The sequence below is a fragment of the Liolophura sinensis genome, chromosome 1 (assembly GCF_032854445.1).
Source record: "Liolophura sinensis isolate JHLJ2023 chromosome 1, CUHK_Ljap_v2, whole genome shotgun sequence".
In the NCBI taxonomy this organism is placed as follows: Eukaryota; Metazoa; Mollusca; class Polyplacophora; order Chitonida; family Chitonidae; genus Liolophura; species Liolophura sinensis.
In genome coordinates this window covers 91252881-91279483 of record NC_088295.1, presented here as the reverse complement: position 1 = coordinate 91279483, position 26603 = coordinate 91252881, and the positions used below count along the sequence as shown (strand labels likewise).

Below are 26603 nucleotides of genomic sequence, written 5' to 3'. Positions count from 1 at the left end.
ACATTTTTTGGCCGTTTTCAAATTTTAACTATTTTTTTAAATTAAAGCTTGTTTAAAAGGCATCTGTGTTCTGTTTGTTTTGATTTTATCATTCTTGTGTGGAAAGACCACTGTTTCCTGGTTCTAACATTTCACATGTTCTTGCCTCGTCTCGAGTATGGCTTAAGTACAGCCAATGTGGCGTTCGCAGTCGACCTGTCTCAGTTGTCATAATGGAGACAAGAGATTTTTTTTGCACAAACAGAAATGATGAAAGATCTCCTCGAGATTTATTTAGCAGATTGCTACCAGAGTTCAACGGTATATTCAAGAAATTTTCACCTGTCCTCTGATGGTCAGTTTATTGGGAGGATGACATATATGTAGTTTTACGCCACATAGAGGGGTTGCATGACCTACTTCCGGCAGCCATATTGGATATTATTCCCTCTACTGGTGGAAGACAAGTAGGCTACCTTTTAGTTTCCACCGTTCAAGTTCATGTGATATTGGCGAAAGGCACGTGATCGCCCACCAGCTTCAGGCAAGACTACCTACGTGTGTAAGACCTGTTAACCACTAACTGCCATCAAACTCCGAGTACAGTGGAGACGCAAATAACTATATCATAATATTTATTTATTTGAGTCTTACGCCGGACTCAAGAATATTTCAATTATACGACGCCGGCCAGCACCATGATGGGAAGAAGCCCCCGACCATACGCAGGTTGCTGACAGACTTTCAACGTACGACCGGAGAGGGAGCCAGCATGAGCTGGACTTGTCAACTCACAGCGACCGCACTGGTGACGGACGCAGAGCTGGTGTGCTAACCCCATGGGCCACAGAGGCCCTCAGGGCCTGAGAATACAGCAAGCCACAAATAAACAAGTCCCTTGTGCAACAATGCGCAACGCGACTGCCAAAAATGGAAGGGGATTCGTCAGGATAAAAACTGAAAATAAAAACATTATCAGAAGTGGTGGCATGTGGATGAACTGGAAGAAGCTTAGCATCATTCAGTTGTTCACCATAACAACACGTGCATGCATACATGCAACAACCACGTCCGTCATTCGCTTTTATATATTTTTTTTATTTCATTTGTGCTTTAAACACCCACTTAAGGAAAACTGACAAATATCTTATTCTACAGGGATTTATCGTCGCACTTATGAATATTTCACTAACACGATCGTGGACAATGGAGGGAAATAGACAGACTCCAAAAAAGGCCTTCACATGGTACACCCCAAACACCCAAGAGGCCGCAGACGATCTATGGTGGTCAGGTGATATGCATTTGAGCAGGTGACATAAGTCTGAGCAGGTGACGTAATTAGTCTAGTTCAGATCGGCTTCGGCTGCATGCTTCAGCAATGACTTACCTACACAAAAGAAAAGTCAAAATGTCCGGACATCTCAAAAGATCAAACTAGTGTACCTCTGCCAAAGATCTTAAATAATCTGCGAGATTGCTCAGATAGTCTCATGAACACAATTGGTTGTGCCAGGAGAGCCAAATCTGGACTGCAGATGACCGACCCATGGACAATGATCCCTGGCCTCCCTGATTTTAACCAATATTCATTACCACAAGAACATATGAGAGCAAGGCAGTAATGTATAAAAATCACCGAAATTTACACCCGCTTATATGCAAAACGTGGTCAATGAACCTTATCAAAAATAGACTTTGTCTTAATAACCTCCATGACAGATATATGAGGTGTTACGATTCACATATGATACATGTTTTTAGCTGCTTACATCATCTGACAATTTTAAACACAGATTATTTGTTAGCTGCCACTCAACATTCGTCATTATAACTCATCTATATATACACACATTTAGGCCTATAAAATCATACACCAATGCCAAATTGTGTATCAATCTACCTTGGCGCTCTTTTGCCATTGTCAGATTAATGTTCTCATACACTGAAGGAGAGTCATTCTGCTTAGCACGAAACATGCTCAGTCTTCACACTGAGAAATGCAACACTGTAGCTGAGTGTCATGAATCTGAATGTATATTCCACCTCTTGTTAGTTTCTCTCCACACTTCCACACAGGGTTTCTAAATCTGGATGTACAGGCCAAATCCTGTTTGTTACTCATGAAACTCCTACAGAGGGTTCATAAATCTGGATGTATGGGCCAAATCTGTCTGTCATAACACTCCTACAGAGGGTTCCTAAATCTGGATGTATGGGCCAAATCCTGTCCGTTACTCATGACACTCCTACAGAGGGTTCCTAAATGTTGATATACAGGCCAAATCCTGTCTGTTATTCTCCACACTTCCACAGAGGAATGTAGATGATCAGGCCATCTTCTCTCACCTACAGGATCCCTGGATGAAGATGGCCTGGATCTCAACACTCAGCATTAACAGATGCAGAACAGTCCTGCTAACCTGAGATCTTGCTGGCCTTTTTAAACTGTAGGAAGAAAACAGAGATCACAGATTACAATAGGTAAACAGTAAAGGCCAGAGGTAACTCCGACATGTCATCACACATGGCAGGTCTACTGACTATGTCACGTGATATTTTGTATTTTGACCCATAACTTCATATATGTTTTTTTCACACTATTTCACAAGCTTTACACTGTCAAAATGACATGATTTCTTATATCCCTAGCCAGGCATATTTCATGAATATGCATAGTTTCATCATAACAGCAAATGAAAAGCACATCTGTTAAATACGAATGGAGCTGGAAGCATCACTTCAAGCTTTCTCAATACCTGTCAGATATTTTCAAAAGTCACATTCTAGCTGACATGGTGTGTGACAGCTGATCAGTCACCAGGTGACAGGTGAACTGCCTGACTTGTAGCCAGCTCACTGATCAAAGGCCTGGCAGTCGCAGCAAACCATGGCTTTTACCATCTGAGCCTGGGATGCTCTCATGCCAATGCAACTGACATTACTACAATCATACGGAAGAACTGAATGAACGACTGAAGTCTCAAGTACTTACAACATTAGGTGCCATATCCTTGGCCTTGAGGTTAGTGTTGTTCTCATTCTCTGCCTCACCCCCTTTCTTCAGTAACATGCGTACCAGTTCCACATGCTTGGCTTGTCCCATCCCTCGCAGTCCTAGGGCCAGGTGCATACAAGTGTTCAGGTCGTAGGTGCCGTCATTAAGGAGTGCATGAGTATCTCGCGGGTTACAACATTCCAATATCGTCTTCACCAAAATGATATCTTTTGTTTCTATAGCCAACATAACAGGAGTCTTCCCAGACTTGAAGTCCTACAGGAAGAGACAATGATGAGTCATACAAACTGTTTATATTATGCAAATAGTGCATTGCTGAGGGATGGCTTAATGATCAGGAATTGTCAGCACCAGAGAGGTGATATTCTATGAGTGCATACTTAAAACATTGTACTCTCCACAATTCCACTATACCTGGTAGGCTATTATGCAGATGGTGCATTGCTGAGGGATGGCATATCAGGAAATGTCACCTCCAGAGAGGTGATATTCAACCAAAGCACAGGCTGAATTTCACTTGCCTGACTTGTCAATTCCCATCTCACATCATGTGATATCATACATTTTATTATACCTAAAAAACAGTGCACATGCTCCGTTTTATAGTGCTGTAAATCGATGGACTTGTACATTGATAGCAGAGGAGGGCATTGATTCGTTAATTTTTAACTTTACAAACAAGCAAGAGAATACGTAAAAGGATCAAACAGGCGTGATCACTGGATATTAATTAGCATGAGAACAGTGCCCAGTGAACATGGGTAATTTTATTTTGAGCTTGGTATTTCTTTGGATTGTCACATTGTTGTACATGTACATTATGTTTTGAGAAATATCATGTGATAGTTTACTGATCAATGGAAACCAAGAATCACTTTATGAGACATAATAACAGAATTAGGAAAAACTCACTGTAAATCTGAAATACTCAGAACATGCATGTTTAGTTTCATTGTTACTGATGTGTACTGTAATGAAAGTGCATGTGCTCCTGCGTCAGGGTATCACATGCACAAGTGTGGACAGTACTGCATGCCATTCTTATTCAGATATAACGGATGGAAATGAATGTTTTTCCAAACTAAACTAATGGATTTTAAAGCTGTGCATAGGTGAACTTATGATCATCAGCAACTGGTCCAACTTGACAAAGTCAACGTACGCATAATGCTTATATTGAAAATTTTAACAAAACCTTGTGATTGTGAACAACTGTGAACAACTGGGCCCCAGCATGCATTGATCGATAAAACTGGATGCTTTGAAAAACAATACATGAAGAACATGTTCAAATCTGAGCGGTTGCTGTGTAAGCAACTGTCACTCATCCCAAATCAACCCAAGCTGACTAAAATCAGCGCCCGATCCGATGTTGCCAGTTGCCTTCAGTTGCTCTGAGTTGCTCTCCCAGAGGCAAGGTTCATCTATGCCCAGTTTTAGGCTTCCATTGATCTTTTGACACTTACTTAATAACATTTGAGCTGTGGAAAAGATATTATCTTTCATCCACTGTGAATCAACAGTTTAGTGAATCATCAATTTTCTATTAAAGTACTGACATATTACAGTGAAAACTTTTGCTATGTGTTACCTTGACCTGCGTGTCGGCCCCAAAACCCATCAGTAGCTTGACCAGCCTGACACAGCTCTTGATTCTAGTCTGGCCTTCTCTGTCAGTGTAGATTGAGCCATGTTCTTTGGCAGCAATGTGGAGTGGGGTTTCACCTGCAAAGAGAGAGAAAGCCAAGGCCTGAATAACTACACGTATTTATGATTTATTCACCCTCCCATACATGTACATATTTCATGATTATAACAGATCTTATTACATCTACTTTTACATGTGTCATGATTATAACATATTTTATTACATCTACATGTACATGTGTCAAGATTATAACATATTTTATTACGTCTACATGTACATATTTTATGATAATAACATATTTTATTACATTCACATGTACATTATTGATGAATATAACATATTTTATTAGATCCACACGTAAATGTAAAAACGCCAGGCATGAGTTTGATGTCAGACATCATTTAATATTACAGTTCTAAACCCCATCCCTCACTCAGCCTATAGCTCACCACAGGTGTGCACACCTTTCTACTCACCCAGTGTGTTTTGTAGGTTGATGTCAGTCGACTCCGCCTTCACTAAACAGATGACCAATGGCAGACCTTCATCTCCGAGACTGGCAGCTGCATGAAGAGGGCCTTCCAGCCGAGGTATTCTTTCTGGCAGCTTCTCACACTGCACAAGACAAGACAAGAACCTTCAAGGTCATACACATGTTGCACAGTTTTATGAAGAAGGCACAGCTTGTATGTATCTGAGATACATCACCATGGACATGGGCTTGTGACAGTTCTGGACAATGGTCTTCCCATCAAAGGCATACTACATGTATATACACACTTCCTGTAGAGGTCCACAGAAAGAAACCTCAATAATGTACCATTATAATTGTTGTATGTTGTATTAAATGTGGGGGCCTCCGTGGCTCAGTCGGTTAGCGCGCTAGCGCAGCGTAATAACCCAGGAGCCTCTCACCAATGCGGTCGCTGTGAGTTCAAGTCCAGCTCATGCTGGCTTCCTCTCCGGCCGTAAGTCGGAAGGTCTGTCAGCAACTTGCGGATGGTCGTGGGTTTCCCCCGGGCTGGTGCTGGCCGCCGTCGTATAAGTGAAATATTCTTGAGTACGGCGTAAAACACCAATCAAATAAATAAATAAATATTAAATGTGAGATGGAACAGTTGAACTCTAAAGCTCTCATTACGCATCTTGCACACATGATGCGTCAGTCAAAGAGAAAAGCCTGCAGTCAGTCAAAGAGAAAAGTCTGACTTATGCACCATTCGCTGAATGTTGGGGTCTGCCCCGGACTAAAACAGAAGCCTGTACCCTTCTCTGAATACTGGGGTTTGCCCCTGACTGAAACACAAGTCTGATACCTTCCCTGAATACTGGGGTCTGCCCCTGACTAAAACACAAGTTTGACTCACCCTTTACTGAATGTTGGGGTCTGCCCCTAACTAAGACACAAGTCTGACTCACCTTTTACTGAATGTTGAGGTGTGCTCCAGACTAAAACACAAGTCTGACTCACCGTTCCCTGAATATTGAGGTCCCCCCCTGACTAAACCACAAGTCTGACCTACCCTTTACTGAATGTTGCTGCCCCGGACTAAAACAGGAATCTGACACCCTTTATTGAATATTGAGGTCTGCCCCAGACTAAACCACAAGTCTGACTCACCCTTTACTGAATGTTGAGGTCTGCCCCAGACTAAAACACAAGTCTGACTCACCCTTCCCTGAATGTTGAGGTCTGCCCCTGACTGAAACACAAGTCTGACTCACCCTTAACTGAATGTTGAGGTCTGCCCTGGTCTAAAACACAAGTCTGACTCACCCTTCCCTGAATATTGGGGTCAGGCCCTGACTAAAACACAAGTCTGACTCACCCTTCCCTGAATGTTGAGGTCTGCCCTAGACTAAAACACAAGTCTGACTCACCCTTCCCTGAATGTTGGGGTCTGCCCTAGACTAAAACACAAGTCTGACTCACCCTTCCCTGAATGTTGGGGTCTGCCCTAGACTAAAACACAAGTCTGACTCACCCTTCCCTGGATGTTGGGGTCTGCCCTAGACTAAAACACAAGTCTGACTCACCCTTCCCTGAATGTTGGGGTCTGCCCTAGACTAAAACACAAGTCTGACTCACCCTTCCCTGGATGTTGGGGTCTGCCCTAGACTAAAACACAAGTCTGACTCACCCTTCCCTGGATGTTGGGGTCTGCCCTAGACTAAAACACAAGTCTGACTCACCCTTCCCTGGATGTTGGGGTCTGCCCCTGACTTCATCAGCAGGCTCACCACAGGAAGCAGCTGTCTCTGAACGGACTGGTACAGAGGAGTCTGAAACACAAGCAACATATGCTATGATTATCTTAAAGAAGACAGATTTGGTGAATTTATTTGACAAAATTACACCAGCCCAAGACAGGGGACACAAGGTCTGGGTTCAAACCCAACCTATGCTGGGAATTTCTAGAATCTTGCTCCCTCACAACAAGCTGAGGGCAGAGCTTGACACGCTTTACTATTTGCACTATCCATTTCACTTGCTCACTGTTTTTTTTTCCGGACCATTTGTCTTTCACCACGCAATTTCATGTGCACAATAATTTTATAGTCAGTGCACGTTCTCTGGAAAAGCAAACAAGAGTTGGGTCATAGGAAAGATTTTAAAAATGGTATTTGTTGCTGCCTTGCTTGACACTCAGCACTGAGAGGTTACAGCAAAGAAATAGGACTGGTGGGCTCGTTGTCAGTATAATGTGAGTGGGTGGGGGTGTCATGTCTGGTATCTCTGGCATGATACTTCAGTGGCGGCAGCATGTCGCGGCAGCACGTGGCGGCATGAACTCGCCCTGCCACAAAAAGACTATGTACACACACCTACACTCCTCGTCATCATGTGACTTAAAATTGTCAAGTACGATGTTAAACCTCAAGTTTATTCCTTCTGTGGAAAAGTTAGCAAAGATTTGTGGCTTACCCTGGGTACCCTCGTTTCCTACACCCTTAAAACAGATTGCCATCATTTACGTTCTTCAGTGTCACATTAAACAACATTCCAATAAATAAATATGTAAGCTCAACATGGCTGGTGTAGTCACTGACATAAAACTCAAGTTGGGTGGATGTGTGTGTGTTAATATCTATACATACTGAGAAAAACTTTATGGTGTCAACCTCATGTGGGGTGGATGTGTGTGTGTGTTGATATATCTATACATACTGAGAAAAACCTCATGGTGTCAACATCACGTTGGGTGGATGTGTGTGTGTGTGTTGATATCTATACATACTGAGAAAAACTTTATGGCGTCAACCTCATGTGGGGTGGATGTGTGTGTGTGTGTTGATATCTATACATACTGAGGAAAACCTCATGGTGTCAAACTCATATTGGGTGGATGTGTATACATTAACATCTGTCCTATACAACACACTGTGAACAACTCACCTGTAACTTGTTGTTTTGTTTGTTCAGCTTATGCTTCATGAATGGATGCCTGAGAAAATTCTGAGCTATGTACTCCAGGAAACTCGCTGACTTCTGCTTGCCACAGGCTGATAGGTTCTCATAGATCAAGATTAATGTGTGCAGAATGCTGAAAAGGAAATAAACACAGTTATGAAGTATCTTTTACAGACAATTCAGACAAGGGCATGTTAAGACAATTCTCATCAAAGGAAATACTAGCATTCTCATCATGTGAGTTACACTTACCTATATTTTCTCACCTTACATAGTTTGTTAGCAGTGTCAATAGGGACTACACTATACTCAAGAAGGTGACTATCACAAAAATGTTAACCTTATAACATCCACATCTGAAGTGTGATAACAACAGTGAGAAACACACAGAACATTGATCATACTGTGTACACCAAAACATAACATAAAATATTCACCTGTCACCATCTTCATCAGTGTACTCAAACAACAAATGACCTGAAAAAACAGAAATAGTTCTGACATACAGTCTCTATAGACATCTTTCAACTAGCCTTCAGGCCTCATGCCCTACCAATCATTATAAACCATGCTGACCAGAAATCCCATACACTAGACACACAAACAAATTCAGTGTAGGTTCACTTTCATGGATATTCAGATGTGATATATGTGTGTATTTATTTATATGATAGTTTTTCAACACCATACCCAGTTTCAAAAATTAGCATATTTAACAATTTCAGAAGTGATCTTACTGTGATAAGACAGGGTGCTAGATGTGCAGGTGTATGGCTATATCAAGTTGTAAATGATCATACTCACTAAAGTCTATGTTGGGTGGGTAACTTGTGGGGGCTGTCATTGTGGGGGCTGTCAGTGTGGAGGCTGGCATTGTGGAGGCTGTGGGAGAACGGGAACTCACTCGATCCGCTGATGGCTGAACAATTGGGCTACCTTGTCCATTGTTGTGAGTTAGGGTGAGTGGGCTACAGTGCCCTGCGTAGCGAGTTGGAGTCGCAGAACTACCTTGCCCAGCATACTGAGTTGGAGGGACTGTGCTACCTTGTTCTTTGTAGTGAGTTGGAGTGACAGCACTACCTTGTCCAGCATACTGAGTTGGAGGGACTGTGCTGCCTTGCCTTGTGTAGCATGTCTGTGGCTGTGGAACTGAAGACTGACAGAGAGATCCTTTCAAGGAGATCTCTGATGAACCTGGTGAAAATGGGTAGCTGGAGGTGACAGAGTGCGGCTGACTATATGGTGACCAGAGGGCAGAGGAGAGGCCAGAGTCTGTTGGGGAGTTGTTAGGGGACAGTGAGCCAGAGCTGGAGTCTGACGGGGAAGTGGGGTTCACAGACCTGGGGGAGTCTGGTAAGGCTGAGAAGGGGCAGGGAGAAAAGACACTGCCTGGGGAGGAGGTATCCTCATAGTAACCAGATGACGGTGAGTGGTAAGGGCTGTACCCCGGGGAGAGTTTGTAGGCAGGAGAATAAGATGTAATAGACAGTGGAGACCTGGATGCTGTGTTGTTGACGGACACTGAACTGTGATAAATATTTGGAGGCTGAGTGCTGGTGTAAAAAGAGCTGGGTAAGGGAGGTAACTGAGTGGTGCCAGAAGTGGGATGACTGGAAACTGGTGTAGGCATCGCTGGTCTATCTTCATAAATGTACTTTGTACGTTTGGCAGAAGACACCAAACCATCGCTTGTCAGCACATCCGACAGCTGAGACGAAGGCTCCTCATAAGATGTAAGCAGGCCTAAATAACTTGTTGGTGTGCTCTGTTCAAACCCTGAATCTGTTGGGTACTGGTAGGTAGAGCTGGGTGGACCTGTTGTGTCTTGTAGGTACTTTTGAAAACCTGGGTTGTTCACAGTTGAAAGAGTGGTGCCATCAGGAAAGGCCTGCCTTATGGAATTCAAGCCTGTATTTGCATCCCAGCCAAAACTGGGAGCAGTACTCGTTCTTGTCCCCCCTAGCTGATCCACATTTTGCTGATTACCAAACATATCTCCATTTTCCCTACTGAAGAAGTTAGCCAGTTCAGCTGCAGGTTGGAGATCCAATGCCTGACCCCACTGGTACCAGCTCATGTCATGTAGTGCAGTAGTGTCTTCATCTCCAAAACCCCGACCCTTCAACTTGTGATCAACCGACGTGATCAACCTTAGTTCTGCCAAACTACAGTCAATCTCCTTCAATATGGACTCCTGAAATGATCATTAATAACACATTTGAGCCTAAGTGTCAATGAATAAAAAAAAAACTTATGCTGGAAATACAGTATACAAACTAAGTTTTGAAACAGTTACCACACAATCATGGAGAGCAATACACGACACAGTCAGGCTCATTACCAAGCTGTCACCCCAGTTTTCACCACTTAATCTTGGTATTAAGGAATATGAGACACAACCAGGCTCATTACCAAGCTGTCACCCCAGTTCTCACCACTTAATCTTGGTATTAAAGAATACGATACACAACCAGGTTCATTACCAAGCTGTCACCCCAGTTCTCACCACTTAATCTTGGTATTAAGGAATACGATACACAACCAGGTTCATTACCAAGCTGTCACCCCAGTTCTCACAACTTAATCTTGGTATTAAGGAATATGAGACACAACCAGGCTCATTACCAAGCTATCATGCCGGTTCTCACCATGTAATCTTGGTATTAAGGAATCCGAGACACAACCAGGTTCATTACCAAGCTGTCACCCCAGTTCTCACCACTTAATCTTGGTATTAAGGAATACGATACACAACCAGGCTCATTACCAAGCTATCACCCCAGTTCTCACCACTTAATCTTGGTATTAAGGAATACGATACACAACCAGGTTCATTACCAAGCTGTCACCCCAGTTCTCACCACTTAATCTTGGTATTAAGGAATATGAGACACAACCAGGCTCATTATCAAGCTATCATGCCGGTTCTCACCATGTAATCTTGGTATTAAGGAATATGAGACACAACCAGGCTCATTACCAAGCTGTCACCCCAGTTCTCACCACTTAATCTTGGTATTAAGGAATACGATACACAACCAGGTTCATTACCAAGCTGTCACCCTAGTTCTCACCACTTAATCTTGGTATTAAGGAATATGAGACACAACCAGGCTCATTACCAAGCTATCATGCCGGTTCTCACCATGTAATCTTGGTATTAAGGAATATGAGACACAACCAGGCTCATTACCAAGCTGTCACCCCAGTTCTCACCACTTAATCTTGGTATTAAGGAATACGATACACAACCAGGTTCATTACCAAGCTGTCACCCCAGTTCTCACCACTTAATCTTGGTATTAAGGAATACGAGACACAACCAGGCTCATTACCAAGCTATCACCCCAGCTCTCACCACTTAATCTTGGTATTAAGGAATACGAAACACAATCAGGGTCTTACCACACTGTCATCCTCCTTGTCAGCTTGTGTCTCTTCATCCTTGACTGACAGTGTCTTCAGCAGGTTGCTCAGCTCTTTGGCTGCCTTATCAATTGATGGCTTTGAAGGGCGTTGGGACAGCTCTTCTGTCCTCTCTGATACATCCACATTCACCCCCATTTTTAACGGTGAATCCCCCGAGGAATCTAAAACACACGAACAAATAAAAAAGCTTAAAATAAACATGATAATGAATAAATTCACACAAAGAGAAAGGTGAACTTTGAAGAAAACTGGCTTTTTGGTAATTTTTTGTCAGGATTTCCAACAGAAAATCAGTAACATTGGATGAATTATGACGTGTATATCACATAAATATTGTACAATTATTCTGACAACATGCTTGTGGATATGAAGAAAGAAACCCCAACAGTATCAGTGCAATATCAATGTGGTATGACAAGTTTTGAATGTCACTTTCCCTTCTCCCATAACTGAAAATCATAACTAAAATGAGGTTGAAAGTCTAAAGTGACAAAAATGGAAACACACGAATATATTATTTCACAGCTATAATTAGAAAACAGATCATCTCATATATACAATGAAATGTAATATTTCACAATACAGACAACTTTAGTGCAGCATGCTAGTACAGCCATGTATATACATGTATTGTTTAAACCAGGTCAACCCAAGACTACTAATGCCACATATCTGGGAAACTTTGCGCTCCCAGGAAAGAAAAATAATCCTGGACACATACTTGTTATACTTAACCAACATGTTTGCGTCCTGTTCATGGTTTTCATAATTATTTTCCCATTTGAGGGGATTTGTGCCTTTAAAACTTTTTATCTGAATGAAAAAGACAAAGACGTTATACGTTCATAATCACTTGAAAACTTGTGCCTGTACATGGTATTTAGTTTTGATACCTATAAATATACATGTATATTACATGAACAGCCAAAAAAGGACTTCACTGGTATACTACATTCTGCTTAACCAATTTTACAACTTGCACATTTTTAGGATATTTACACATTAACAGAGCTCTTGCTGAGGCTCAGGAAACTGGGTGTACAATATGAAACACAAACTTTTATGATGCTCTAAAAATAACGTCCCTGTAAACCAGAGGGGATTCCCCTTTCATATCTGACAAGTATACAAATAGCTTCGCTAAATATTAAACATGAGAAATACTGGGTAAACAACACCATGCTTCACTACATTTACAGGTAGCTGCATTCTCAATCTTGAGAATAATTTTCACGACAATGACCAGGTTAGCCCAGATCTTAAGAAATATGGTTTTCCTTAACCATATTTGGACCAGTGCCACGGTTGCCTCCACTTACATGTTGTGTTATTAGTTACCAAAACATGCAGACACATGTAGTTCCATTAACGTTCACTACAACTTTAGCTGTACTAATTTCTCACCTGTACAGCATAACACTAGCCACAAAGCAATGTACTTCAATTGCATTTATGTTACATGGAGAAAATATTCCCAATATAATTTTCTTTCCCAGGCAAAAGCCTTATATGGAAAACAATTATTCTCAACTGTTATCTGATTAGGTTTATTCTACCAGTGCTACACTAAAATTTAGGAGCACTAAATCCACTGGTGGAACAGTCAGATACACATAGTGCCATACCATACCATGATAACCTTACATACTGTACAGGTACGTCACACAAGCTGTAGAAAGGTTTTCCACACATGTACTTGTACCTCATGATGCTTTGCATCTGATTGTGTTTCTTAATGACTGAGCACTCAAAAAAGCAGTGGTAGTTAGAGCAAGAGTGTACATGTATTATATAAGTAATTGACATATCTATTAAGCAATGATGTATTAAGCAATGATGTATTAAACCATCTAACTGTTCAACAAGTGTTCAGGAATGTATGTGTGTATATCACATGATGCACAGTAATGATAAACATGCTAAATCTGCTGCCTAACTGTTCACTGAAGGTTGTAAACAATCCAGTTAATTAATTCTGTTCCAAAGGTGCACAATAAAAACATCTATATCTTTGAAAATATTTTCATGGTTCAATAACTTTGTATATATCCTCCAGTTTAAATATACACACCTATCAGTACTCAGTTACCCCTAGCTATTTTACCCTGAAAGGCAAAAGCATTCACTGTAGTTTCTGAAGATCACAGGTGCCATTTTTTTTGTTGCCTTTTTAATGATGTCATAATGCATTTGCCATATAAAAGCTTTCTGAAAAATCAAATAGTTCATAGACAAAAAGACACATAAAGGACAGTGAGACAGAGCAGAAAGTATGGCTTTTGACTGGGGTTTTCACTGGTGATGATGTTTATGCTATATATCTTTTTTCCATGTTTTCCCCACAGTCTTATTTATTTATTTATTTATTTAATTAGCGTTTTCATGCCACAATCTACAATATTTAATTGATACGGGTCAGTCAGGTTCAAAAGCAAGTAAGACTATTGGTCAAGGGCCTGAATGTTACTGCAAGTCAGCATATTAGCTACACAGGTGACTTTGATCACACTCCAAACAACAGGCTTTCTGAAAAAAAGCAAGTGGTAAGTTCTCAGATAGAACATATAATCAGCACATACACACAGGATACTGACACAGAGCTGACAGATTACCTGGATGATAAACCTCAGGTGAGTCCTATCTGAATGATAAAGCTCAGGTAAACACTATCTAATTGATAAAGCTCAGGTGAGTCCTATCCGAACGATAAAGCTCAGGTAAACACTCTCTGAATGATAATGCTCAGGTAAACACTATTTGAATAATGAAACATCTGTAAGCACTATCTTAATGACGAGACTCCTGTAAGCACTATCTGAATGACAAAACTCCTGTAAGCAAAATCTGAATGACAAAACTCCTGTAAGCACTATCTCAATGACAAAACTCCTGTAAGTACTATCTGAATGATGACTCCTATTAGCACTATCTAAATGATGAAACTCCCGTAAGTACTACATGAATGACGAAACTCCTGTAAGTACTACCTGAATGATGAAACTCCTGTAAGTACTATATGAATGATGACACTCCTGTAAGTACTATCTCAATGACGAAACTCCTGTAAGCACTATCTCAATGATGAAACTCCTGTAAGTACTATCTGAATGATGAAACTCCTGTAAGTACTATCTAAATGACGAAACTCCTATAAGCACTATATGAATGACGAAGCTCCTGTAAGTACTATATGAATGACGAAACTCCTGTAAGCACTATACTTATGAAGACACTCCTGTAAGCACTATACTTATGACACTTCTGTAAGCACTATATGAATGATGAAACATCCAAAAAGAATGTAATGTGTTTACATGCACAAATCAAATTTTATGTGTAGAAAATCTCGTGCACAAAAATATGGCAGATATATTTTCAACATTTGAAAAAATATTTTAATTACGGTAGCCTTTTGATTGTGTCACTAAAACAGAGCTATCAGGAGGTGCCTTAGAGGGACACAAAAGACTAAGGATTCAGCATGTTTACCTGGTGTATAATCTTTGATGTGTTCTGTATAATTTCCTGTGATCAGCCGTTTTTAGACGGTTTGCTTGTAGGTGGTTGGCAATGACAGCCATCATGAGGTAAGGTTGAGTATTGCCCACTGGGTGTGTATTGTTAGAAGTGTCAAGAGGCAATACACATATACTTACCTCAAAGATGGCTGCCATAGCAAATCATGTATTGCGCTGTGAAAAGGCATTTAATCACCAGTTATTCTCCCAGGAAAAGCATAAGGAAACCCTTCGCAAGCTACTTTTAAGTTATAGTCATTCGTAAATTGGGGGTTTCGTCTTAAATTCTCGTTGTAATGTCAATCCTAAAATAGTGGATCTGATACTAAAAATGGATTTGTATAAAAATAAAAATAAAAAATTGTATATCCCGTGTACAGCGTCTAAACGGAAAGTTGTATATCCCGTGTATAGCGTCTAAAGGGAAAATTGTATATCCCCTGTATAGCGTCTAAACGGAAAATTGTATATCCCATGTATAGCGTCTAAACGGAAAGTTGTATATCCCGTGTATAGCGTCTAAACGGAAAGTTGTATATCCCGTGTATAGCGTCTAAACGGAAAGTTGTATATCCCGTGTATAGCGTCTAAACGGAAAGTTGTATATCCCGTGTATAGCGTCTAAACGGAAAGTTGTATATCCCGTGTATAGCGTCTAAACGGAAAATTGTATATCCCGTGTATAGCGTCTAAACGGAAAGTTGTATATCCCGTGTATAGCGTCTAAACGGAAAATTGTATATCCCGTGTATAGCGTCTAAACGTATTTTATACTTCTTTATCGTCACGTTTTCTACACGTTTGACTTACAAAATACACTAAAATCATACAAGCAGGCAGGTTTGGCAGTACCTTAATGATGAAGCTCTACTACCTTAATGAAGCTCCTGTAAGCGCTGCCTGAATGGTCATGAAGAAGCACTATCTAAATGGTCATGATACTAAAAATGGATTTGTATAAAAATAAAAAATTGATCTCGGAAAACTGTATATCCCGTGTACAGCGTCTAAACGGAAAGTTGTATATCCCGTGTATAGCGTTTAAACGGAAAATTGTATATCCCGTGTATAGCGTCTAAACGGAAAGTTGTATATCCCGTGTATAGCGTCTAAACGGAAAATTGTATATCCCGTGTATAGCGTCTAAACGGAAAGTTGTATATCCCGTGTATAGCGTCTAAACGGAAAATTGTATATCCCGTGTATAGGGTCTAAACGGAAAATTGTATATCCCGTGTATAGCGTCTAAACGGAAAATTGTATATCCCGTGTATAGCGTCTAAACGGAAAGTTGTATATCCCGTGTATAGCGTCTAAACGTATTTTATACTTCTTTATCGTCACGTTTTCTACACGTTTGACTTACAAAATACACTAAAATCATACAAGCAGGCAGGTTTGGCACTACCTTAATGATGAAGCTCTACTACCTTAATGAAGCTCCTGTAAGCGCTGCCTGAATGGTCATGAAGAAGCACTATCTAAATGGTCATGATACTAAAAATGGATTTGTATAAAAATAAAAAAATTGATCTCGGAAAATTGTATATCCCGTGTACAGCGTCTAAACGGAAAGTTGTATATCCCGTGTATAGCGTTTAAACGGAAAATTGTATATCCCGTGTATAGCGTCTAAACGGAAAGTTGTATATCCCGTGTATAGCGTCTAAATGGAAAGTTGTATATCCCGTGTATAGCGTCTAAACGGAAAATTGTATATCCCGTGTATAGCGTCTAAACGGAAAATTGTATATCCTGTGTATAGGGTCTAAACGGAAAATTGTATATCCCGTGTATAGCGTCTAAACGGAAAGTTGTATATCCCGTGTATAGCGTCTAAACGGAAAGTTGTATATCCCGTGTATAGCGTCTAAACGGAAAGTTGTATATCCCGTGTATAGCGTCTAAACGGAAAGTTGTATATCCCGTGTATAGCGTCTAAACGGAAAATTGTATATCCCGTGTATAGCGTCTAAACGGAAAGTTGTATATCCCGTGTATAGCGTCTAAACGTATTTTATACTTCTTTATCGTCACGTTTTCCACACGTTTGACTTACAAAATACACTAAAATCATACAAGCAGGCAGGTTTGGCACTACCTTAATGATGAAGCTCTACTACCTTAATGAAGCTCCTGTAAGCGCTGCCTGAATGGTCATGAAGAAGCACTATCTAAATGGTCATGATGAAGCATTATTAAAGCACTTTCTGAATAATCATGCTGCAGCACTAAGCACTGTGAATGATCACGCTGAAGCACTAAGCGCTATGTGAATGGTCATGATGAAGCACTAAGCACTACCTGAATGGTCATGCTAAAGCACTAAGCACTAAGTGAATGAGCATGTACAACTTGAATGATGATATTTAAAGGTCTAGTTACACTACCTGAATGTTACTAAAGCTATGATACATGAACAAAGGAAATAGTTTCCCACCTGTTTTAGCTTCGTTAGGCATTGGCCTATTCAGATTGTCAGGTGTTCCTTTGATGAGCGGGTCAGATGTTCCTTTGATATACTTGTCAGGGATTGGTAGGATTTTGTCAAGGGTTGGTTTGATCAGTTGATCAGGATGTGGCTGGATGAGTTTGTCATCTGTCTCAGTGACAGGTTCCTCTGGTTTAATACCTGTGACTCTGATCAGTGTTGGGTAGGTTACAGGACAGCCATCCTCCTCCACATCATTAGGTAATGGGACACCCAAGCTTCTGGGTTTCAAACAATGTTCAGGGTCTCCAGCCTGGGGCATTTCCTCGTTCTCCACTGGGCACCTCACCTGTCCCGTATGTGCCTTCTCTTCCTTGCTACCAGCCTTCATACGACACCCAGCTCCTGTGTCAGCCGATGGACTAAGGTTTGTCATGATGAACACTGGAGAGTCACTTCCCCCAAAATATTCACGGAAATTACTGAAAGCCATTGAGTAAGAAAGTGTTATACGTATTTATCAATGAAAAACGATGCAGCAGAAAACCCATCCTCAGCAGGAAGTTTACATGTACATACATCATCACTGTCACTAATCCTTTAACTTTACATCCTTTGCATACTTAACATGGATCCTGTCATTATGATGAAGGTTAGCTGTTTGAGAATATTATTCTGAAAGTAAAAAGAAAAATTCAAAACCTGGGAATCCCTCAACACATCCTGTATAACTTCATCCAAATAACTGTTTATAACTGTTTACACGGAACAAGCTTTGACCTTATAATATATTACAGTAACAGCCAGTATTGTGGGTGGAAGAAAGTAGCACAAAACCAGCCTTTTATGTGTGGCTGATATGAATTTTATTCCCCTCAATGATCCCGCACATGTAAGACCACTCAACAGACATCGACAGCCACCAATTTAAGGTGCTCTAGATCGAACAGTGATGGAAGGAGAGAATGTTCCCCTGACATGACGGTGACTGAAGCCATGCCTCTTGTACTTGGCCCATTAATACTCTAAATGCATGTGTAATGTTTAACAACTGGACTGACAAACGTCTGACTGGCTGACACAAACATAAAGCACTCAGCACTGGAGAAATAGTCGTCACCACTAATTGCAGGCTCATACTTGGTCTTCTGTCTAACTTTCTCGTGTTAACAGGAATACACATGCCTCATTATACATGAAGCGTTGTGCAAAATAACTGTATTTTTCCACGAAATGAAATATGCCATCTGAATGCAAGAGAACATCTGACATATTTAAGAACAAACCAATGTCACCTCATGCATATATAACAACTTAAACTGAGACATCCATCACTTCACAACATGGTATGTTTTGTACACACACTGGGACATGTCCAATAAATCCTGTGCCAATGTGACTAATGGAAGCCTGCAGGGCTGACGTCAACCCAATACTCAGTTCCCGTACTCAGCTTTATAACAGTAGGGTGATCTCGCTATGATGTCATTTAATAGCACTGCTGGGAAAAATATCTGATACAAATCTGAGAAGATCAATTCTAAATTACATAAGTTTCATAGCACTGGATTTCATACGATAAAAACCGGAACATTTCACATTTCTTGATTCGTTGTTTGTCTGCAACATTACAACGATGGTGGCAGGAGGCAAACCTCACGCTGTGTTGTCATCACATACTAACTCAGGAATAGCATGTTAACTTCAGCATGTGAGTGACTACTTTTATCCCCAGACAGCATAATACAACATGGTAACTGGTACTGTATCAATGCTGATCAATATGCTGAATCATGATGTTTGTGAGCTACAGACATACAGTACCACATTAATGTGTATGTGAGATACAGATATACAGTACCAAATTTAGGTGTATGGAAGATAGACATACAGTAGGCCTACCACATCAATGTGTATGAGAGATTATACACATATGCAGTACCACATTAATACGTATGAGAGATAGAGACATACAATACCACATCAATGTGTGTGAGATACAGACATACAATATCACATTATTGTGTATGAGAGATACACATGTACAGTACCACATTGATGTGTATGAGAGATACAGACATACAGTACCGCATTAAGGTGTATGAGAGATACATAGTACCATGTTAATGTGTATGAAAAAAGGAGACATGCAGAACCACATTAATGTATATGAGAGATGCGGACATATAGTACTATGTTACTGTGTAGAAGAGACATACAGTACCACATTAAAGTGAACCCTATGACAGGTCCAATGTTCAGAGTTTCATCATGAAATGAGGTGCACTTATTGGTCCTCACCGAAGCAGTTTAGCCAAGCTCTGAATATAGCATCATTACACATGTATGTCTTACCTGAGAAAACCACAAGCACTCACTCACTCTTACCTGATAAAGTTACTAAGAAACAAGTGTTCATGTACAATATACCCGTCGTCAAACCTAGTCAGGTGAAGTTAAGGAGTTTCCCAATAAATATAGGTGACAACACACCAACCCGGACAGAAAAGGTACACTACAACATAATGCAGCTCTAAAAAAGAACAAACAGTCTGTCTAGCAAGCTTATAGGTAGGTCAGTCAAGACTTCCGCTTCGTGAGTCCTTACCGTAAATCTTCTAGTTATTTTTGAACAGCACACACGGTAACTCTGAAACAGAACGCACATGAACCCTCTGATAATAATTTACTCCAACAACCATGTAAATACAATATAGATTTTACAGAGTTTAATATATTCATGTACATAATTTAATAGGGAGCTCACGTTTTACATGCGATATGGAGTGTTCAAACTGCTTCATTATATTAAATTATACCTGGGCAAATGGCACACTAAGACTGGAATGACACAGCGGATGTGGGAAACTGGGCATATGACACAGCAGCTGTGGGAAGCTGGGCATATGACACAGCAGATGTGGGAAGCTGTGCATATGACACAGCCGATGTGGGAAACTGGGCATATGACACAGCAGCTGTGGGAAGCTGGGCATATGACAAAGCAGCTATGGGAAGCTGGCCATTTGACACAGCAGCTGTGGGAAGCTAGGCATATGACACAGGAGCAACTTGGGCACCTTTGGTAGGCTGAGTATATGACATAGAAGATGTGGGAAGCTGGGCATACGACACAGCAGCTGTAGGAAGCTGGGCATATGACACAGCAGCTGTAGGAAGCTGGGCATATGACATAGCGGATGTGGAAAGGATGCAGTGGCTGCCAGAGGCTGGGAATATAACACAGTGGTAGCCAGATGCTGGACATATGACACGGTATCTGCCAGAAGCTGGGCATATCACAAGGCAGCTCTCTGAAGCTCTGCATATGACACAGGGGCTTAGAAGCTGGGCATATGGCACAGTACCTGCCAGAAGCTGGGCATATGACACAGTAGCTGCCAGAAGCTGGGCATATGACACAGTAGCTGCCGGAAGCTGGGCATATGGCACAGTAGCTGCCAGAAGCTGGGCATATGGCACAGTGGCTGCCAGAAGCTGGGCAAATGAAACAGGGGCTGAGAAGCCAGGCATAGAACACAGGTGGCGGCTGTGAAAAGTTAGGCATATGACACACCAGCCGTGGGAAGCTGGGCATATGACACATCTGCTGTCTGAAGCTGAGCAAATAGGGGCGAGAAGCTGGGTACATGAAACAGGAGATGTGGGAAGCTGGACATCAGGGGCTTTGAAATGTAGATGATGATGTAGACGACGACGTAGAAACTGAGCAGATATGGACAGGGAAGCTGGCCGAATGACATGTCATTTCAATGGACATGAGAACCACTGCCATGCAGTGCAGTGTCTTGCCACACAGTACAGTGCCACACAGAACAATGACACACAATACATAGAAGTGCCACATAGAAGAGCAACACAGTAGGCCTACATTGTCACACAATACATTGCTATATACTACACTGCTGTACTCATTAACCTTGTAGTACTGCATAGCTTTGTAGCAGTGTTGTGCAGTGCAACATATACAAGGTTTAATGTACACAACTAGTACTGTGTGGAAAACTTTCAGCCCAGCACAGTGCTAAAAACAGGGTGCATGAAGTACAGCTAGAAGAAAATGCCTGAAGACATGCTTCTTAAAAACAAAAGAAACAGGCTTACACATGAAAAATGAAATAAGACAGGAGACATTTCTAGAATATAGGTTGATTTAGCTGTAAACAATTTAGTGCCCACTACTGAAGTCTTTCAGAAGCTTGCTTTTCTTTTGCTGTCTATGACGAAATGTGGATTAATTCATGCATGCTATTAAAATTAGCCGAGTAGAATGCATATTGGAACTACTTTTGGTTATTAAAATTGCATGAGTAAAACCTGGAATAACATCCTGTTCAATGTGCATGTATATCAGTTAATAACTCATTCTCCATGAACTAGTGCAGATCATGCTGTCACTGTATATCCACTCAGTGGGCCTGCAAATCTCTCCTACTCTTACAGCCCAGTATAAAGTGATATATCCAGCTGACTATAATTTTTATAAACTTCTGTATGTATATAACAGTAGACAATTCATTTAAAGAATATTACACGGGAATGCCTATGTATACAATGTACAAATGTGTAAATGTTCAGAAAGAGTAACAAATGTGTACACGTTCAGAGAGAGTAACAAATGTGTCAACGTTCAGAGAGAGTAAAGCTGACACTGAACACCTTACCTGTAGCTGACTGTAACACACCATCAGGTGGAATACACCTAGACTACCAAATAACCTCCCCAAACAGTCATATATAGGCTTATATACATGGATGTGAGTGTACGTGAAATCCCCTCTGTGTTTGTAAAGAAGTTAGAAATTCCACAAAGTCAATACTGGTACTTAATGTGTTGATCTTCCTGGATGGAAAAAATCCTGTATGCAAGTAATCAGAATCTAAGAATGTACACAAATCAGTCAACAAACAGCTATCACAACAAGGAAGTTCATCTTTCCATCAAGTCACAATCTGCATTAAAATCTGAATGTATACTGTCAATTTTCAGCAGTATGTGATGTGATTGAGTGCTTGGGGTTTAACGTTGTACTTAACAATTTTTACAGTCATATGACGACAAACTACATGACGTGAGCTTCCTGAAACACACATAAAAAATGTATACGGAAACACACGTATAGCAATCTTCTTCATTTCAGCAGTAAATGCTAAATGTGCTCAGCAGTATATACTCTCAAATTTGGTCAAAGTTGTTCAAACTTGTTTGAAGTAATTCAAAGTGTTTGTACCTTTATAAGACAGTATGTATGTTATGTGTATGTACACTTGGGGCTTAACGTCATACTTAACAATTTTTCAATCCTATGACAATGAGAAGTCATTACATGTAGGTCTGTGTATATATAATCTGTCGTGTTGTGGCAGGGCAAGTTCATGCTGCCAAAGCGCTGCATCCACTCAAGTATCATGTCGCCAGGCCTGACACTAGACATGACACCCCAGTCACATTATACTGACACCGGGCCAACACTTACAGTGCTGAATGCCACTGAGACGTAGCAACAAGAACCATTTTCAAGGTCTCCTGACTTTGAGGCCGATGTTCTAACCATTAGGCCACCAAAGTGATGAACACACTAAATGACAACAAAGAGGCATGCATGTAGCCCTACCAGTAGGGGCCTACAGAACTTATGGACAGTACCTAGCTGGTAGGCTGCTACATTAATTTTTTCTCTACATTCACCTTAACTTTATCCTACAGCGAACCGAATGTCACGTTTTAATCCAGAAATCCGGAGAAGAACTCTTAATATGACTTCTTGTTTCAGTGCATCAGAAATGCCTACTATAGGCTCTGCCCTTACTTGCAGGTCTATTATTGTACATATCCATGGCGGTATTTGTTGTGTTCTCCGAACATGTAGCATGACGTTTTTGTACACGGCACTGTATACGTCATTCTTTGACGTACCACGTGTAGCCTTGTCCAGGGCTGGATGTTTTGGAAACCAGTATGTTCTGCTGCGTTGAGTTACTTTTCTACAAGCTGCAACAGTATTCATTTCCCCTTCTAGGCTACTACACAAACTGTACAGGCACTATGTTCTTTGTGACACAACAGAGACAAAAAGTTCCCATTTAACAGAGGGTTGTGATTTACCTATCGAAGTATTCAACAGTGCACACTAACGATGCATTTGATGTGGCTGCACGACGATCAAACATCCATCTCAGCCATGACCGGCGGGAACTCCCTGTGACGTCAGTGCCGGGATTCCCCCTCAATGTGAGGCTCCACAGGAGAGCGATCATCTACGCGGACAAATCAAATACGCTAAACCTAAACAATCAATCTACTAAAATGCACTAATTAGCAGCCATACGCTTAACCAACAGGTGCTTTTTACCATCTATAACCAATATCAAGAGAAAAGAGAATGACATTTTTATTCAATATCAGTAAATGTTTTTTCTCCTATCAGTTTTACAACATGTTTTGCGGAATATCGTGTGACCGCCTCTAGACCCATGGAAACCGAGGATTACCCTATGAAGTATAATAATAATTATCAGTTATTGATTTATCTTCATTGCTTCATCTAATGTCAGTGTCAGTGGTTTAGGTAATATCAGTCATTGGTTTTACCATGTACGTGTAGCCATATCAAAGTCCACAACAGAAAAAAATAACAAAAACAAAACCATCCCAATGTTTTGTAGAACATGCATCAGACGGCCGTAAACTTGAACTGGATCTGTAACTTGCCATTGTGAAGGTATATATATGAACTGTTTAGAAGTGAAATCAATTTAAGTAGTAAAAGATAGCCTAACCAAATGGTCATTTGTAATTTGCCATGGTGAAGCCTACCAGGCTTGAATTAAATATATAATGAACCGTTTAAAAATGAAACCAAACAGAGGTAGAAGAAAAAAAAATACGACCACAATTCTGTAAATCATGGACCAAACCCTCTCAAATTTGAATTTATAATTGGTGAAACGATGTTCATGTAGGCTATATGACCGACCGCGTGTCCATCCCGTCGGCGTTCAACTTAAAAATATATCATACATGCTCATGCGGGTGTGTATGTATAGGCCTAGGAAGCATACGTATAATACGTGAAACCTCAAGCACTCGCTCACTCATACGAATAAATAGAAACATGTGAAAGTTAAAGTTAAAACAGCACTGCGGCACTCACGTCATCGTACATGGCGTACATGTACAGGCCTGTGTATATAGCCCTGGTTATGATTTATTTATTTATCTGATTGGTGTTTTACGCCGTACTCAAGAATATTTCACTGCAAGAAGTGCCTTCCCACGTACAGCCGGAGAGGAAGCCTTCATGAGCCGGACTAGAGCTCACAGCCTCCGCATTGGTGAGATGCTCCTGGGTCATTACGCTGCGGTAGCGCGCCAACCAACTGAGCCACGGAGGCCCCCATCCGTTTTAAGTGAAAATGATTGTCTTATCACGCTAAAATTAAGCTCTGAAGCTAAAAACAAATATGACTATAGATTGTCGACTGTGCATTGATGTTTTTGCAGCAAAATATAAGGAAACAGATCAACTTAAAAATTGAGATGTACGTAAAAAGAACAAGGAAGTCCAGATAACAGTAGAAACACATCGTTTTTCTGTCGTATTAACCCTGCATTAATTACATGCCATAAAGTGTTAAACCACAGTATAAAGTGTTTCAAGCGCTCACTTAACTGACTCGACACATGTTACGTATATGTATGTACTAAGGTAAAGAACAAATATTAATATACGGCCTTGGATCGTTGTGCGTGGCGGATGAGTTTCACGCCCACCTGTCCAATTTAGGAGCGGTGTTGTTTCTGGTCGTCAGAGGGATACTGCATGTCCGGTCTAAAGTATTATACCGGTAAGCTACCCCGGTAAGCTACCCATCTCCTGTTTTGTGGTAAGACACAGATTTGATCTACTGAATAAAAGAAAGCAAATACACTCAAAAAAATATTCTGTTAATTTTAACATAAAGTCTGTTATCTGAGTAATGTTAGAATGTATTCTGTTATGACACTATATTCTGTCATATTCAACATAATATTCTGTTTTCTAATAGAATCTTTATTATAACGAATTAATAGAATGTGTGTGTTAAATCTAATAGAATAATCTGATCCAACAGAAATATACATTCTAGCATCAGTCAGACAAGAGAAATTTCTGTTAAATTTAACCGATTATCTTTTTGAGCGTATAGTTGGTATCACCCACATTTTTGTAGTATGACTTGAAAAGGAGGTATGGTCAATTTCGGTTTTAATGATGTCACATCCGGTTCGTTAAAACTGATTTTCCGGCATAAGATATATCGCATAATGCAAATTGCAGATCAATGTGTGATCGAATCTATAATGCAAAGGCCAAGGTAAAACACATAGCAAGGTGAACCGACATTAAAAGATTAAACTTTTACCCTACCAGGTAAAGTTAGCTTCATTAATAAAAATCTGTAGAACAAAAATACTGGTCGTAGTTCAACCCATGTGTAGATACGTATAAAATGAGAGAGCACGGGCTACAGCTTACTGCAGGTCGCATCATTCTAACTTTTACAGTCTTTTTTATTCTATATGTCAAAATGTGACCTTTTCAAAATGGCGGATATAAGAAAATAGGATGAAAACTATGTATTTGATAGACATTGGATATGAACTTATTCAATGCCAACGCCATCGTATAACTGAAATATTCTTGAACACGGCGTAAAACACCAATCAAATAAATATCCAATGACATGTAACAACCAAATCACATGTTCAAGCCATGTGTGAGTTTTAAAAAAAAAAAAAAAAAAAAAAAACATTATGATTTTTTTCCCCATTTCAAGTGAAACTTTCAGTGAAAATACTATTCGGATTCAGTGCAAACAGTTAAATTTAAATCTATCAAATTTGGCTTATTTTAGGGTAAACCTTCTAAGAAAATGGAACATAACTGAACAATTGGTCACGACCTATTAATATGACCACAGAAACCAAAATTGATTAAGAATCCAAATAAAAACAAACACAATTTTTAGAGACCTTGGGTGAACATTTCAGAGTAAGTATAAGGCCTGTTGAATCAGCTTTTTTGGAGAAGTTTTTTCCAACGAAATTGCATATAATCTAATAGCCACCAGGACCTAGGGCAACCATTTTATTTTTACAGTCC

General features: G+C 40.4%; 1 protein-coding gene across 2 annotated transcripts; it reads right to left on the bottom strand.

The window, feature by feature from the left end:
• Window positions 1–924: 924 nt before the first annotated feature.
• On the bottom strand, window positions 925–23582 carry LOC135481344 (uncharacterized). Of its 2 annotated transcripts, XM_064761181.1 has the most exons (12): window positions 23564–23582; window positions 20045–20086; window positions 17446–17918; window positions 11464–11648; window positions 8863–10252; window positions 8496–8535; window positions 8044–8191; window positions 6840–6929; window positions 5123–5261; window positions 4590–4723; window positions 2975–3253; window positions 925–2427 (listed from the first exon to the last, which is right to left on the bottom strand). In XM_064761181.1, exons 3-12 carry the CDS (start codon window positions 17870–17872, stop codon window positions 2398–2400), a joined length of 2862 nt encoding a protein of 953 aa, XP_064617251.1. In that variant the 5' UTR covers window positions 17873–17918; window positions 20045–20086; window positions 23564–23582; the 3' UTR covers window positions 925–2397. The 2 variants fall into 2 exon arrangements, with proteins under 2 accessions (XP_064617251.1, XP_064617248.1); XM_064761178.1 differs by lacking the exons at window positions 20045–20086; window positions 23564–23582 and adding an exon at window positions 19825–19965 and having other exon boundaries at window positions 926–2427.
• Between the last annotated feature and the right edge of the window lie 3021 nt (window positions 23583–26603).

Bases quoted from the DNA above. Each gene is read 5' to 3' on its own strand.
- LOC135481344 (XM_064761181.1), bottom strand. From the start codon at position 17,872: ATGACAAACCTTAGTCCATCGGCTGACACAGGAGCTGGGTGTCGTATG. The intron at 11,649-17,445 runs GTGGGAAACTAT...CGTGTGTTTTAG, and splicing joins GCCTAACGAAGCTAAAACAG to ATTCCTCGGGGGATTCACCG. The intron at 5,262-6,839 runs GTGAGTCAGACT...TGTCTTGTGCAG, and splicing joins ACCCCAACATCCAGGGAAGG to TGTGAGAAGCTGCCAGAAAG.